General features: G+C 40.9%; 1 protein-coding gene across 1 annotated transcript in view; it reads left to right on the top strand.

The window, feature by feature from the left end:
- The window catches only part of LOC128053352 (cytochrome b5 reductase 4), a 116,286-nt gene that overhangs the window by 6,372 nt on the left and 95,277 nt on the right, over positions 1-14,637 (top strand). Inside the window, exon 2 of the mRNA XM_052645867.1 lies at positions 846-999. Coding sequence (XP_052501827.1) covers positions 846-999 — 154 coding nt within the window. The remainder of the gene's footprint in view (positions 1-845; positions 1,000-14,637) is intronic.

Raw genomic sequence — 14,637 nt, 5'->3', positions numbered from 1 at the left:
TAATCACATAATAATACCCCTTATCTAAAAGCCTTGAAAATGTATTAAAACCCTGTAAAATCCCAAACATCTTGTTATTAGACCCTCTGAACAGGTGTAGGCAAAGTTTTGTGGACAAGGCCAGATATTAAATGTTTTAGGCTTTGAGGATGTCTTAAGGCCTCAGTCTCTTCACCGCCACCACCAGCACCACCACCACCAGCACCAGCACCACCACCACCACGTGTAGAAATTATTCTTGGCTCAAGGGCTACACAGAAACAGAAACAGGCACAGGCCAGTTTGCCAGCCCCTTCCCTAGAGTATGGCAGTTTTATTATTTTCTGTTACTTGATAACCTTTGTTTCTCGGTGGATGGATTCTTAGAAAACATCTTTCTGTCTCACGCGAGTTCTAATAGCCTGTGTATGTTGAAAGTCTGGAAAGTCACCTTTAGCCAATTGTTTCTGTTTTCTTCTATCAAATCTCATTTGATTTTTTAAGGCAAAAAATTGTGGGTCCAGGTTAGTAAGCCACAATAACATATTAGTGATAGAGCCAGGACCAAAACTTTTCTTCTGACTCTGGGCTCAGTACTACCCTTGGACTGTGATTTCATTAGGTTGACATTTGTGTCCAGAATTTCTAAACCCCATCTCATGGCCCAGGTGTTAATGTTTCATTTGTAATTCTAATACACCCTCCTAAAGATGGAAGAAGATTTTTAGAATTTTTAGATTTGTTTTCTTATCCTTTTGAGTGGGAATCAGACTAATGAAGTGTCCTGAAGACAAGCAGCAGAAGAGGGTAGGAAATTCAGCTGATTTGAGGAAGCCACATTGAATTCTTCCCTTTTCCTTTTTGAGGTCCCTCTGAAACAGGGCAGAAGTCTCATGGATTGGATTCGACTGACCAAAAGTGGAAAGGACCTAACGGGATTAAAAGGCAGGTTAATTGAAGTAACTGAAGAAGAACTTAAAAAACACAACAAAAAAGATGACTGCTGGATATGCATAAGAGGTAGGTGGAATTTACTATGTACTGCAGAATGTTTTGGCAGGCTTTCCAGTTGTAATGCTGTATACCTCTTGGCCCTGTTACTTTGTAATATGATTCACAGTTAGTAACAAAACGTTAGTTACAGTTAGTAACTATAAACACAATTTTCAGTTACTAACAAACATTTGCAGTTAGTAAAAAACGTGTCTTATGCTGGACAATAAATAAATTCTTTAATTCTGAATTTGAACAGTATTTCTCTCTAAATCACTATTCATACAGTATCCCTGTACTGTATTCCCTTTGAAAGAAAACAAGGGTTTGACAGATAATATAATACAAAGTAATAAAATTATTCAACAACATCTATTTTAAATGCAATAATGTTCCACCGTTGTGTCTTACAACAGAATTCCATAGGAAAAAAGTGTCTCTGAGAATCTAAAGTAAATCAGAAAGCCCACATTAAAGCAGGATATTTTGTTCTCATTTGCAGCAATTTTTGTTACGTAATCCATGTTTGTTAGCAGTATTAGTTACCTGATTTTCCTAGCCCACAACAAATTAGAAGCACCAAACTGGAAATACTGAGTTGGTCAAAAACTTTGTTCAGGTTTTCCTATAACTTTTTGGCCAACTCAATAGGTAGATTGAGAGAGTAAGCAGAGAAGTAGAACAGTAGCTGATGGAAGCAGATTTTGTGGTGTCTGCCAACCTGGCATGGGGAGGGAAGCAAAAACAATGAAGGGCTTACAGCTATATGCTGGTTCTCCACAGAGAGTCCTTGAGTCATCCAGAAAGAGTTCAGTATATTTGCTATCCTCAGTTTAAAGAAGAAAGGAAATGCATCACTTATTGCTGTTATCACTGTTGTAATTTTATCATTGCATAATTTTGACTTGGGGTGTGTGGGTGTGTGTGTGTTAGTCACCCAGTCATGTCCGACTCTTTGTGACCCCGTGGTCTGTAGCCTACCAGGCTCCTCTGTCCATGGAATTCTCCAGGCAAGAATACTGAAATGGGTTGCCTTTCACTTCTCCAGGGTGTTTTCCCAACCCAGGGATTGAACCTGGGTCTCCTGTATTGTGGGCAGATTATTTACCATCTGAGCCACCAGGGAAGCCATTTGTTGTTAGTTATCCTAGTAACACTGTCACCCATATGAGGGCAGAGACCATGTCAGTTACCTGCCCTGTCTTCAGTGCTTGGTACATTGAGGTCATCCCTTTGTTGAACTAGTGCAGCACTTATCATTTTCCAGAAATTTGGTTACTTGAATAGGTGTCTGGTTGTCACAATCAAGGATAAGATAAATGGAAAGACACCAGTAGCCCTGTTAGTTTGCTAGGTAGGCACAGACAGTATAACAAACTGAGTGACTTGAACCATGAAATTTATTATCTCCCAGATCTAAAGGCTAAACTTTGAGATCAGTCTTTGGAGTTGCTTGGCTTTTTGGAAAATCGCCCTGATCTCTGACTTCATCTTTATATGACTTTCCTCCTGTGTGCTTGTTGGTGTCCAGATTTGCTGTTTTTAGAAGGACACCAGTCATATTGGAGAGGATCCTGCCTGATTCTATCATGACCTCACCTGATTACACCTGCAGTGACCCCGTACCACAGAAGGTCATGTTCTGAAGTACTGTAAGACTTTAACATCTGAGTTTGAGGGATACACAAGTCAACTCATTACAGATGGAAGTAGTGTGTAGAATGTTTTCCAGCAGCAGAGGGTATGGAACCTTCCAGCAGGGGCTGGGATAGCTTGTCCCAAGACAGATGCTCTTTGGGAAGTTTCTCAGGGAAATAAACTGTTTCTAATACCCTTCCTGCCTTCTGTGCTGCAGACCCATTTACCAGGTGCAGGTCACGGCAGCAGGTGCCATCCCCATTCTTCCTGAGTGTCTTCTGCTGGCCTCTGTGAGGTGGAGGTCAGTTTTCCCATGAGCATCTCTCAGCTGGTCCAGGCTACAGGCATGTCTGACCTGTTTCTGCAGTAGGAAGCCACTTTTCCAAAAAAGTCTCTCATGTGAACCCTTCACATCCTAATGCTGTTAAATAAATGAGTCACTGTTATAGTACAGTCATACTTTATTATTCATTTGATATATTGATGGAGACCAGGAACTGGTTTGGTATGTTTGAAACATAATACATGTTGTTCCCAGCTACATATCTCCCGCAGTGATTTGAATGGCTGACACTCTTCCAGTGAGGTCATTGATTTAAGGTTAAATTCTTTCAGAGTTTCTATTGAAGAGTATATTCTCCCCTATTAATAAGACTTCTCCCCCAATTGCCAAGTAAGATGTCTTTTTTTCCCTGTTGACAGAGTTTGGTTTTTAATTTTAATAAAGAAGCAGTTGATGGAGACACTGCCCTGGGATCCTCCACTCTAGCAGGAGAAAGTAAATGACTGTTGGACAAGACCCGGAGAAGTACCCTAGGAGGGCTGTAAGAAAAGTGAGATCAGATTTCAGGGAGGGAGACATAGGCTAGGAAAATCAGAGATGCTTTTGTGATAGAGATAAGCCTTGAAATGGTGTTGAGGATTTCAATGGGAAGTGAGGCAGAAGCGCACCCAAGTGGAGGGAAATGTATAACTAAGGGTGTAGACACAGAAAAGCTGGAGGTGTGTTCAGGAGCTTAACCTGCCTATTAAGAGAATTATAAGAAAGGAGACTATAAAGGCATGTTAGGGAAGATTGCAAAGGACCTTGAAAGCCAGACTGAGAAGTATTCTTAATTTTGATAGCAGCGTGAACTATTGGAGGTGTTTGAATGTGGGAACAGTATGATCAGAGATGGCCTTGGAAAGATCAGTCTGGTGGTGGGTGTAGTGAATTGACATGAGACTAGGAAAGTTTTTAGCTCGTACAAAAGTTCAGGAGGTAATAGATAACCGAGGAGGTTGTCAAAGGCAACAAAGTAGGATGAACGTGAGACAGATTACTGGTAATTTCTGACACAGTCGTCTAGGAAAGTAGAAGAAAGCACAGGACTAAATGTAATCCTTTTTCTTCTTAGTTGTTCTAATTTAAAATATTAATTATATCTTCTTGAATGTATGCCAGATCTAGCTTCGTAGGTCAGAGATAGTGTTTGGACACAAGTTTTAATCAAAGCTGTACCACAGAGAAGCACAGATCATGGTATAATTTTTTTTTTCCCCTTTTTAAAGTATTCTTCATTTTCTAACAATTACACCATTTTTATATCAGTTCAAATTTCAGCTTGATCAGCCCAAGAGAGACATAAAATGTCTCTATAGAAAATATTTACTTTAGTATGTAATATTTAATATCGGCAATAGTGTAGTGTTAGTTACTCAGTCATGTCTGACTCTTTGCAACCCCGTGGACTATAGCCCACCAGGCTCCTTTGTCCATGGAATTCTCCAGGCAAGAATACTGGAATGAATAGCCATTCCCTTCTCCAGGATATTGGATTACATGCTCAGTCCTATCTGACTCTTATGAACACCATGGACTGTAGCACACCAGCTCCTCTGTCCATGGGATTTCCCAGGCGAGATTACCAGAGGAGGTTGCCATTTCCTCTTCCAGGGAATCTTCCTGACCAAGGGATCAAACTCACATCTCTTGTGTCTCCTGCATTGCAGGCAGATTCTTTACCCATTGAGCCATCAGGGAAGATTTCTACCCCTTTTATCTAGTAACTAACAGAAAATTCTTGGGATTGGCTCTGATCGGCACCGTTTTGATCATGTTCTCATTGCTAGAACAGTGGTTCTATTTAGGGGGAAACGGTGTAACTTATTCGCTTAAACCTAGGTTACAAGTTCATCCTGTAGCCTTGAGAGGGGCCAGACCGAAGTATCAGGGAGGATATGACTCCTTGAACAAAAAGTGATGCTGTTGCTGGAAGTGGAGTGGATGCTGGAGTTAAGGCCAGTACAGAAAGTAGAGTACCTTGCCAAAGGCATAGCTGATGAGAATGGAGCCACTATTTTAACCTAGGCAACTTGATTCTAAGCTACTACATTGCACTGCTTCCTGTTTTATCATATTCAACTCTAGATTGGATCCTGGCTTAGCCTTTGTGCTGTAACCCACTTGTGAGTGCCATTTGTGAACTAATTCATTATGAAATTACAGTGAAGTGCCTATTACTTGCAGCTCTTCACTTGTGCTAAATAACATTACTAATTAAAAGTCATACAGGTTTTTCTGTAAGATATTACCACAAAACCTGAATGAAGATTGAGACTATCTTTATTTTTAGAAATCTAGTGAAGTATAGCTTTTACTTTTTTGTGTGACTTTCTGTGTAGTTGTCACTTGGGCTATAAGTTTTACCTTTCTCTTTCTGTGTATTGGTTCACTCGTGTAAACAATAGTTCTTGGGATCGTCTATGTGTCATGCACTGTACCAGGTCCTGGATAGTGACCTGGAAATTTAGAACAGAGGTGGCCCCTGCTGTTATGGCATTTATAATCTAGTGCAGAACATGAAGTGTTAACCAAGACTGAGGAGTGTTGTGAAAGAAAGGTCTGCTGTGGTAAGAGTGAAGATTGTGGAAGACTGAGCAGAGATGAAAGATAAATGGGTGTTAACCAGACAAAGAGGAAAGGGAACAATATTATAGGTTCCGGAAAAAGCATGTGCAAAGTCTGGATGGTGTGACTCTGTGAGGGGAAAAAACGGTGTATATGTATACATATAACTGATTCACTTTGCTGTACAGTAGAAACTAACACACTATTGTAAAGCAACTATACTCTAATAAAAATTAATTAAAATAAATTTTCTTTAAAACAGCTCAAATGCAGCATATAGGTATTCATTGTGAATATGAGGAACTTCAAGTTAGTGATACCTGTATTCTTTCTTCTCTCCCTTTCTTCTCTCCCTTTTGTTAAAAAGTCAAAAATTTTCTTTCTAAGGCTCACTCACTCTTTTCTAAGTCTTGACCCTTTATGTGCTCCTGTCAATTCTCTTCAGCCTCCTCTGATCTCAGGGAGTTGTTTAAACATTATTTAAACACAGTGAAGAAGGCTGAGCGCTGAAGAATTGATGCTTTTGAACTATGGTGTTGGGGAAGACTCTTGAGAGTCCCTTGGACTGCAAGGAGTCCAACCAGTCCATTCTGAAGGAGATCAGCCCTGGGATTTCTTTGGAAGAAATGATGCTAAAGCTGAAACTCCAGTACTTTGGCCACCTCATGTGAAGAATTGACTCATTGGAAAAGACTCTGATGATGGGAGGGATTGGGGCAGGAGGAGAAGGGGACGACAGGGGATGAGATGGCTGGATGGCATCACTGACTCGATGGACGTGAGTCTGAGTGAACTCTGGGAGTTGGTGATGGACAGGGAGGCCTGGCGTGCTGCGATTCATGGGGTCGCAAAGAGTCGGACACGACTGAGCAACTGAACTGAACTGAACTGAAACACAGTTCATTCTCCCAACAGTTTCTTCCTTTCAGTCTTCTCTTTTTTAGCCTGATCCTCTTGGAATTTGCTTCTTCCTCTGGGCTTTCTTCCTCAGCATTTGATATAAGACCTCTGTTAGAACATGTTAGGTTGGTGCAAATGTAATTATGATTTCACACCATGAATTTGGGGCTTCCCTGGTGGCTCAGATGGTAAAGAATCTGCCTGCAATGTTGGAGACCTGGGTTCGATCCCTGGGTTGTTAAGATCCCCTGGAGAAAGGAATATCTACCCACTCCAGTATTCTGGCCTGGAGAATTCCGTGGACAGAGGAGCCTGGCAGGCTACAGTCCATGGGGTTGCAGAGTCAGACACGACTGAGTGAGTTTTACTTCATCATGAATTTTAAGTCATTATAACTAGGCTCAACCACTTTTTTATTAATCAGAATAGGAACCATTACAGTCAACACATTTTTGCCAACAATAAATAAGTTTGTTTATCCTATAGCATAAAAATTTGTGCTCCAGAATTTGATGGACTTTTAGAAAGCATTTTCTGCATCCTGCTGGTTGTGGAAGTGTCTTCCCTACAAAAAGTCATGATGTTTGAAGAAATGGTAGCCCGTTGGCAAGAGGTCAGGTGAATATGGTGGATGAGGCAAAACTTCATAGACCAATTTGTTCAACTTTTAAAGCATCGGTAGTGTGACGTGCGGTTGGTCATTGTCATTGAGAAGAATTGGGCCCTCTCTATTGACCAGTGCCGGCTGCAGGCTTTGCAGTTTTCGGTGCATCTCATCGATTCACTGAGCATACTTCTCAGATATAATGATTTTGCCAGGATTCAGAAAGCTGTAGTGTATCAACCCAGCAGCAGATCACCAAACAGTGACTTTGACCTTTTCTTGGTTCAAGTTTGGCTTTGGAAAGTGCTTTGAAGTTTCTCAGTCCATCTGCTGAGCCAGTCGTTACCTTTTTGTTGCACATCACAATCCAATTGATAAATTATTGTTGCATTGAATAAGAGAAGACGGCACTTCCAAATGATGATTTTCTTGATTTGTGGTCAGCTCATAAAGCACCCACTTGAGCTTTTTTCCTTTCCAGTTTGCTTCAAATGCCGAACGACCATAGAATGGTCATTAGCAGTTCCTAGGCCAAATGTGGTGTTGATGTTGCAAGCTGTCTTCACTGCTTTATGACCCATTTTGAACGTCAAGAAAATCACTCAAATTTGCTTTTTGTCTAACATAATTTCTATAATCTAAAATAAATATAAAATAAGCAGCAAGGAATATCATTAGCAAAAAAACATAAAAGCAAGAAATGTGCATTAAAATTATATGTAACATAACTATTTATTTAGAATGTATTCCAATATCAAATGGCAAATTTCAACAATGCATAAACTTCAATTACTTTTGCACCCACCTACTATATTATCTTTTGGGACACTTCATCTATTTCTGTCTTTTAATTTAAATTGAGTTTCATGGTATTAATATACTGTTTCTCTCCCTACCCCTAGCATCTAGTACATGGCATGGCTCATGGTTAGTGCTCAGTAAGTATCCTTTGAATCATGTAGAACTTTCAAACCACCTTTGGTAGGCCTATTTTAATGATTTCACAAAATAGTAACCAGTTGAGAGACTTGTATTTTTGCTATTTCCAGATGATTGGCTCTTGGAGTTAGGAAATATATCAGTTCCTTAATCAAAATATTTGTTATTTCTAGACAGTTTTCTGTTATACTCATGGTCAGTTATTCATTTTGGGGTCTCATAGAATGTAAGCTGCAGCCTGATGGAGCTCATATGTTATCTTTCCTTGTACAGCTTCATGTTTTCTTTTGCAGGCTTTGTACTCAGCAGGGGTTAAATAAATATTGGAGGTTTTCTTCAGGGCCATTTTTAGTCATTAATATTTTCAGTTAAACCTTTTATTTTGAAAAAGTTTCAAACTTACAAAAAAAAAAAAAAAAACTGTTGTAAAGGTGATGCAGTGATCTCTAGAAATCCTTCACCTGTCCTGAGTCAACCATTGTTGACATGTTGTTGTTGTTATTAAGTTGTGTTTGACTTTTTGTGACCCCAGGGACTATACCATGCCAGGCTTCCCTAGCCCTCACTATCTCTTAGAGTTTGCCCAAGTTCATGTCCATTGATCAGTGGTGCCATGCAACCATCTCATCCTCTATTGCCCTCTTCTCCTTTTGCCTTCAAGTTTTTCCAGTACCAGAGTCTTTTCCAGTGAGTCAGCTCTTAGCATCAGGTGAGTAAAGTATTGGAGCTTCAGCTTCAGCAAAACCCCTTCCAATGAGTATTCAGGTGTGATTTCCTTTAGGATTGACTGGTTGGATCTCCTTACAGTCCAGGGAACTCTCAAGAGTCTTCTCTGGCACCATAGTTCAAAGGCATCAATTCTTGGGCACTCCACCTTCCTTACTGTCCAGCTCTCACATCCATACGTGGCTACTGGGAAGAGCTTTGACTGTATGGACCTTTGTTGGCAAAGTGATGTCTTTGCTTTTTAATACACTGTCTAGGTTTGTCATTGCTTTCCTTCCAAGAAGCAAGTGTCTCCTAATTTCATGGCTGCAGTCACCATCCACAGTGATTTTACAGCCCAAGAAGAGAAAATCTGTCACTGCTTCCACTTTTTCCGCTTCTCTTTGAAGTGATGGGACCTTGAAGTGAAGGGGCCAGATGCTGTGATCTTCGTTTTTTTAATATTGAGTTTTAAGCCAGCTTTTTCACTCTCCTCTTCCACCCTCATCAAGAGGCTCTTTACTTCCTCTTTGCTTTCTGCCTTTAGAGTGGTATCATCTGTTGTTGCCATAAAAGTGAAGTTGCTCAGTTGTGTCCAACTCTTTGCGACCCCATGGACTGTAGCCTACCAGGCTTCTCTGTCTGTGGGATTTTCCAGGCAAGAATACTGGAGTGTGTTGCCATTTCCTTCTCCAGGAGATCTTCCTGACCCAGGGATTGAACGCGGGTCTCCTGCATTGTTGACATAGTCATCATTATATTTTAATGAATCCATTTTATCTTCACTGTTAACTTATTCCTTATACCTTTTTGTCATCTTTGTTTTAGTCATTACACTAAGGGTTTATGATACTCATTTTTAATGTATCACAGTCTACCTTCAAACAGTATTATACCATTTTACATATAGTATAGGAGTTATATAGGCTATACTTCCATTTCTTTCCCTTGCGTCTTGTCTAATCCTTGTTATTTATTCTGCATATTCTATACATCCTGCAATATATTACTGTTTTTGCTTAGACTGTCACTTATCTTTTAAAGAGATTAAGAAAATGGAAAAAGTTACCCATATTTTTACCACTTTCAGTGCTTTTTATTTCTTTGTGTTGATCCAGATTCCCCTTAAAGACCCGACTTTCACGTTTCTTGTAGTACAGGTTTTCTGGCAATGAATTTTCAGCTTTACTTCATCTGACAATGTCACTGTTTTGCCTTCATTTAGGCATTGGGTGTAAAATTCTAGGTTCAGCTATTTATCTTCCTCAGCACTTTAAAAATATCACACCATCTTCTAGTTTGCATAGCTGAGAACTCTGTTGTTATTCTTAACTGTTTTCTTGTAGGATGTAAGGTTTCTCTCTCCTCTGCCTGCCTTTAAAATTTTGCTTTGTTTTCCCACAGTTTGACTATTAATATGATGTAGTTTTCCTTTTATATTTTCTACTTCAATCAATGAAGTCACTCAGTCCTGTCAGACTCTTTGCAATCCAATGAACTGTAGCCCAGCAGGCTCTTGCGTCCATGGGATTTTTCCAGGCAAGAGTACTGGATTCAGTTGCCATTTCCTTCTTTAGGGGATCTTCCCGACCCAGGGATCGAACCCAGGTCTCCCGCGTTGCAGGCAGACGCTTTACCATCTGAGCCACGAGGGAACTACTTGGAGTTCTCTAAATTAATTTTGGAAGTTTGGGGCCATTATCTCTTCAAGTACTTCTACTCATTACTTCTTTTGGGATTCCAGTTGCAAATATGTTAGTCTGTATTATCCCACGTTCTTCCAGTTTACGTATTCTTTCCAGTTTCCTTATTCTTTCTTCTACCAGTCTGCTGATTCACCCTTCAGAGGAATTCATCTTTCATCTTTCATCTCTGTGCTGAACATTTGTTAAATGTCAACCTTATTTTCTACTAGATCTTCTAATATATTAAAAGTTATTTCAGTGTCTCTATCTGATAAGTTCCAATATATACATCATCTCTAAGTGTGAGTCTGTTGCTATTTTTCTCTCTTCACAGTGGTTTTTATCATTTTGAAAAATGTTTCTTGTAATTTTTTGATTGAGCGTTACACGTTGATTATAGATGAAGAGTAGAACCTTTAGATATATGTAAAGGTAAAATGATAGGATACTGAAAGAGGAACTCCCCAGGTCAGTAGGTGCCCAATATGCTACTGGAGATCAGTGGACAAATAACTCCAGAAAGAATGAAGGATTGGAGCCAAAGCAAAAGCAATACCCAGGTGTGGATGTGACTGGTGATAGAAGCAAGGTCCGATGCTGTAAAGAGCAATATTGCATAGGAACCTGGAATGTTAGGTCCATGAATCAAGGCAAATTGGAAGTGGTCAAACAGGAGATGGCAAGAGTGAACGTCGACATTCTAGGAATCAGCGAACTAAAATGGACTGGAATGGGTGGATTTAACTCAGATGACCATTATATCTACTACTGTGGGCAGGAATCCCTCAGAAGAGATGGAGTAGCCATCATGGTCAACAGAAGTGTCCAAAATGCGGTACTTGGATGCAATCTCAAAAATGACAGAATGATCTCTGTTCATTTCCAAGGCAAACCATTCAATATCACAGTAATCCAAGTCTATGCCCCAACCAGTAATGCTGAAGAAGCTGAAGATGAACGAGTCTATGAAGACCTACAAGACCTTTTAGAACTAACACCCAAAAAAGATGTCTTTTTCATTATAGGGGACTGGAATGCCAAAGTAGGAAGTCAAGAAACACCTGGGGTAACAGGCAAATTTGGCCTTGGAGTATGGAATGAAGCAGGGAAAAGGCTAACAGAATTTTGCCAAGAGAATGCACTGGTCATAGCAAACACCCTCTTCCAACAACACAAGACTCTATACATGGACATCACCAGATAGTCAACACCGAAATCAGATTGATTATACTCTTTGCAGCCAAAGATGGAGAAGCTCTATACAGTGAGCAAAAACAAGACCAGGAGCTGACTGTGGCTCAGATCACGAACTCTATATTGCCAAATTCTGACTCAAATTGAAGAAAGTGGGGAAAACCACTAGACTACTCAGGTATGACCTAAATCAAATCCCTTATAATTATACAGTGGAAGTGAGAAATAGATTTAAGGGCCTAGATCTGATAGATAGAGTGCCTGATGAACTATGGACTGAGGTTCGTGACATTGTACAGGAGACAGGGATCAAGACCATCCCCATGGAAAAGAAATGCAAAAAAGCAAAATGGCTGTCTGGGGAGGCCTTACAAATAGCTGTGAAAAGAACAGAAGCGAAAAGCAAAAGAGAAAAGATATAAGCATCTGAACGCAGAATTCCAAAGAATGGCAAGAAGAGATAAGAAAGCCTTCTTCAGCGATCAGTGCAAAGAAATAGAGGAAAACAACAGAATGGGAAAGACTAGAGATCTCTTCAAGAAAATTAGAGATACCAAGGTAACATTTCATGCAAAGATGGGCTCGATAAAGGACAGAAATGGTATGGCCCTAACAGAAGCAGAAGATATTAAGAAGAGGTGGTAAGAATACACAGAAGAACTGTACAAAAAAGGTCTTCACAGTCAAGATAATCATGATGGTATGATCACTCACCTAGAGCCAGACATCCTAGAATGTGAAGTCAAGTGGGCCTTAGAAAGCATCACTATGAACAAAGCTAGTGGAGGTGATGGAATTCCAGTTGAGCTATTTCAAATCCTGAAAGATGATGCTGTGTAAGTGCTGCACTCAATATGCCAGCAAATTTGGAAAACTCAGCAATGGCCACAGGACTGGAAAAGGTCAGTTTTCATTCCAATCCCAAAGAAAGGCAATGCCAAAGAACGCTCAAAACTACCACACAATTGCACTCATCTCACACGCTAGTAAAGTAATGCTCAAAATTCTCCAAGGCAGGCTTTAGCAATACGTGAACTGTGAACTTCCAGATGTTCAACCTGGTTTTAGAAAAGGTAGAGGAACCAGAGATCAAATTGCCAACATTCGCTGGATCATGGAAAAAGCAAGAGAGTTCCAGAAAAACATCTATTTCTGCTTTATTGACTATGCCAAAGCCTCTGACTGTGTGGATCACAATAAAGTGTGGAAAATTCTGAAAGAGATGGGAATACCAGACCACCTGACCTGCCTCTTGAGAAACCTCTATGCAGATCAGGAAGCAACAGTTAGAACTGGACATGAAACAACAGACTGGTTCCAAATAGGAAAAGGAGTACGTCAAGGCTGTATATTGTCACCCTGCTTATTTAACTTATATGCAGAGTACATCAATGGAAACGCTGGGCTGAAAGAAGCACAAGCTGGAATCAAGATTGGCGGGAGAAGTATCAGTAACCTCAGATACGCAGATGGCACCACCCTTATGGCAGAAAGTGAAGAGGAACTAAAAAGCCTCTTGATGAAAGTAAAAGAGGAGAGCGAAAAAGTTAGCCTAAAGCTCAACATTCAGAAAACGAAGATCATGGCCTCTGTCCCATCACTTCAAGGAAAATAGATGGGGAAACAGAGGAAACAGTGTCAGACCTTATTTTTGGGGGCTCCAAAATCACTGCAGATGGTGACTGCAGCCATGAAATTAAAAGACGCTTACTCCTTGGAAGAAAAGTTACGACCAACCTAGATAGCATGTTGAAAAGCAGAGACATTACTTTGCCGACTAAGTTCCATCTAGTCAAGGCCTTTTTTTTTCCAGTGGTCATGTATGGATGTGAGAGTTGGACTGTGAAGAAAGCTGAGTGCCAAAGAATTGATGCTTTTGAACTGTGATGTTGGAGAAGACTCTTGAGAGTCCCTTGGACTGCAAGGAGATCCACCAGTCCATCCTAAAGGAAATCAGTCCTGGGTGTTCATTGGAAGGACTGATGCTAGAGCTGAAACTCCAGTACTTTGGCCACCTCATGCGAAGAGCTGATTCATTGAAAAAGACTCTGATGCTGGGAGGGATTGGGGCAGGAGGAGAAGGGGATGACAGAGGATGAGATGGCTGAATGGCATCACCAACTTGATGGATGTGAGTTTGAGTGAACTCTGGGAGTTGGTGATGGACAGGGAGGCCTGGCGTGCTGCGATTCATGGAGTCGCAAAGAGTCAGACACGACTGAGCGACTGTACTGAACTGAACACCTTTTCTGGTAATTAGGATGAGTCAGTCTAGTTTGTTGAGCTAAGTTTGGGGTGGTGATTATCGTTACCGTTGGTGTACCACTGACTTCAAATTCCTCTCGCAGTAGGTTAGTACTACCTTGTTTTTGATGTGAAGACTTCAGTGTTAGAGGATTTTTTTAGTTGCTCCTGTACCATTCTTAGCTGACAGCTTGCCCTATATACTTAGGAAGGGTCTCTCATCACATTCTTGCCCCTTCCTAGGGGCAGACTGATTTTACTTGTTTGATGTAAGAATTAGGTGCTGGAAGGAGTTTTGCAATTTTCCTGTTTGAACCTCAATCTTAGGCCAGTTCTGTTACCTGAGCCCCAAGGGCAGATCTTTCTCAGTGATTCTGTCACTTCCCCACTGCCTCTGACTCAGTGCAGGGTTTAAGAATGCAGGGAGATTCTTGTCTGTGGCAGCTGAGCTTTGCTTTTTATCAGAAGGGGAGGAGGAGAGCAGGGCAGAGGGTGTGGGGGTGAGCAGTTTCCCTGTCTGTCTTCCAGTACTAGAAGACATCTGGTTCATATCAGCATAGAATCTGGCCTGAGTGGGCTTTCTGTCCCTCTTCCAGTGTTTGGCTTGCGTTTGCCTCACTTCAGTGCAGACTAAAGGAGGATGTATGTTTCCTGCTCTTTCCAGCAGCAGCTAACCTTTGTCTGCTATCAGTGCAGGGACTCGCATATGGGAAGCTTTACTGTCCTTACCCAGCAGACTGCTTTTGGTACCTGTCAGGGTTGATCTGTGACATGGGTCAATTGCTTGCTCCTTCCTCAGTAGTTGATCATCACCTTGTGCTCCTGCAGGCCTCAAATGTAGATGAACTTGTCTTGGTTCTCCTGCT

Source organism: Budorcas taxicolor, chromosome 9 (assembly GCF_023091745.1).
Source record: "Budorcas taxicolor isolate Tak-1 chromosome 9, Takin1.1, whole genome shotgun sequence".
Lineage (NCBI taxonomy): Eukaryota > Metazoa > Chordata > Mammalia > Artiodactyla > Bovidae > Budorcas > Budorcas taxicolor.
This window is presented reverse-complemented; position numbering and strand designations above follow the sequence as displayed.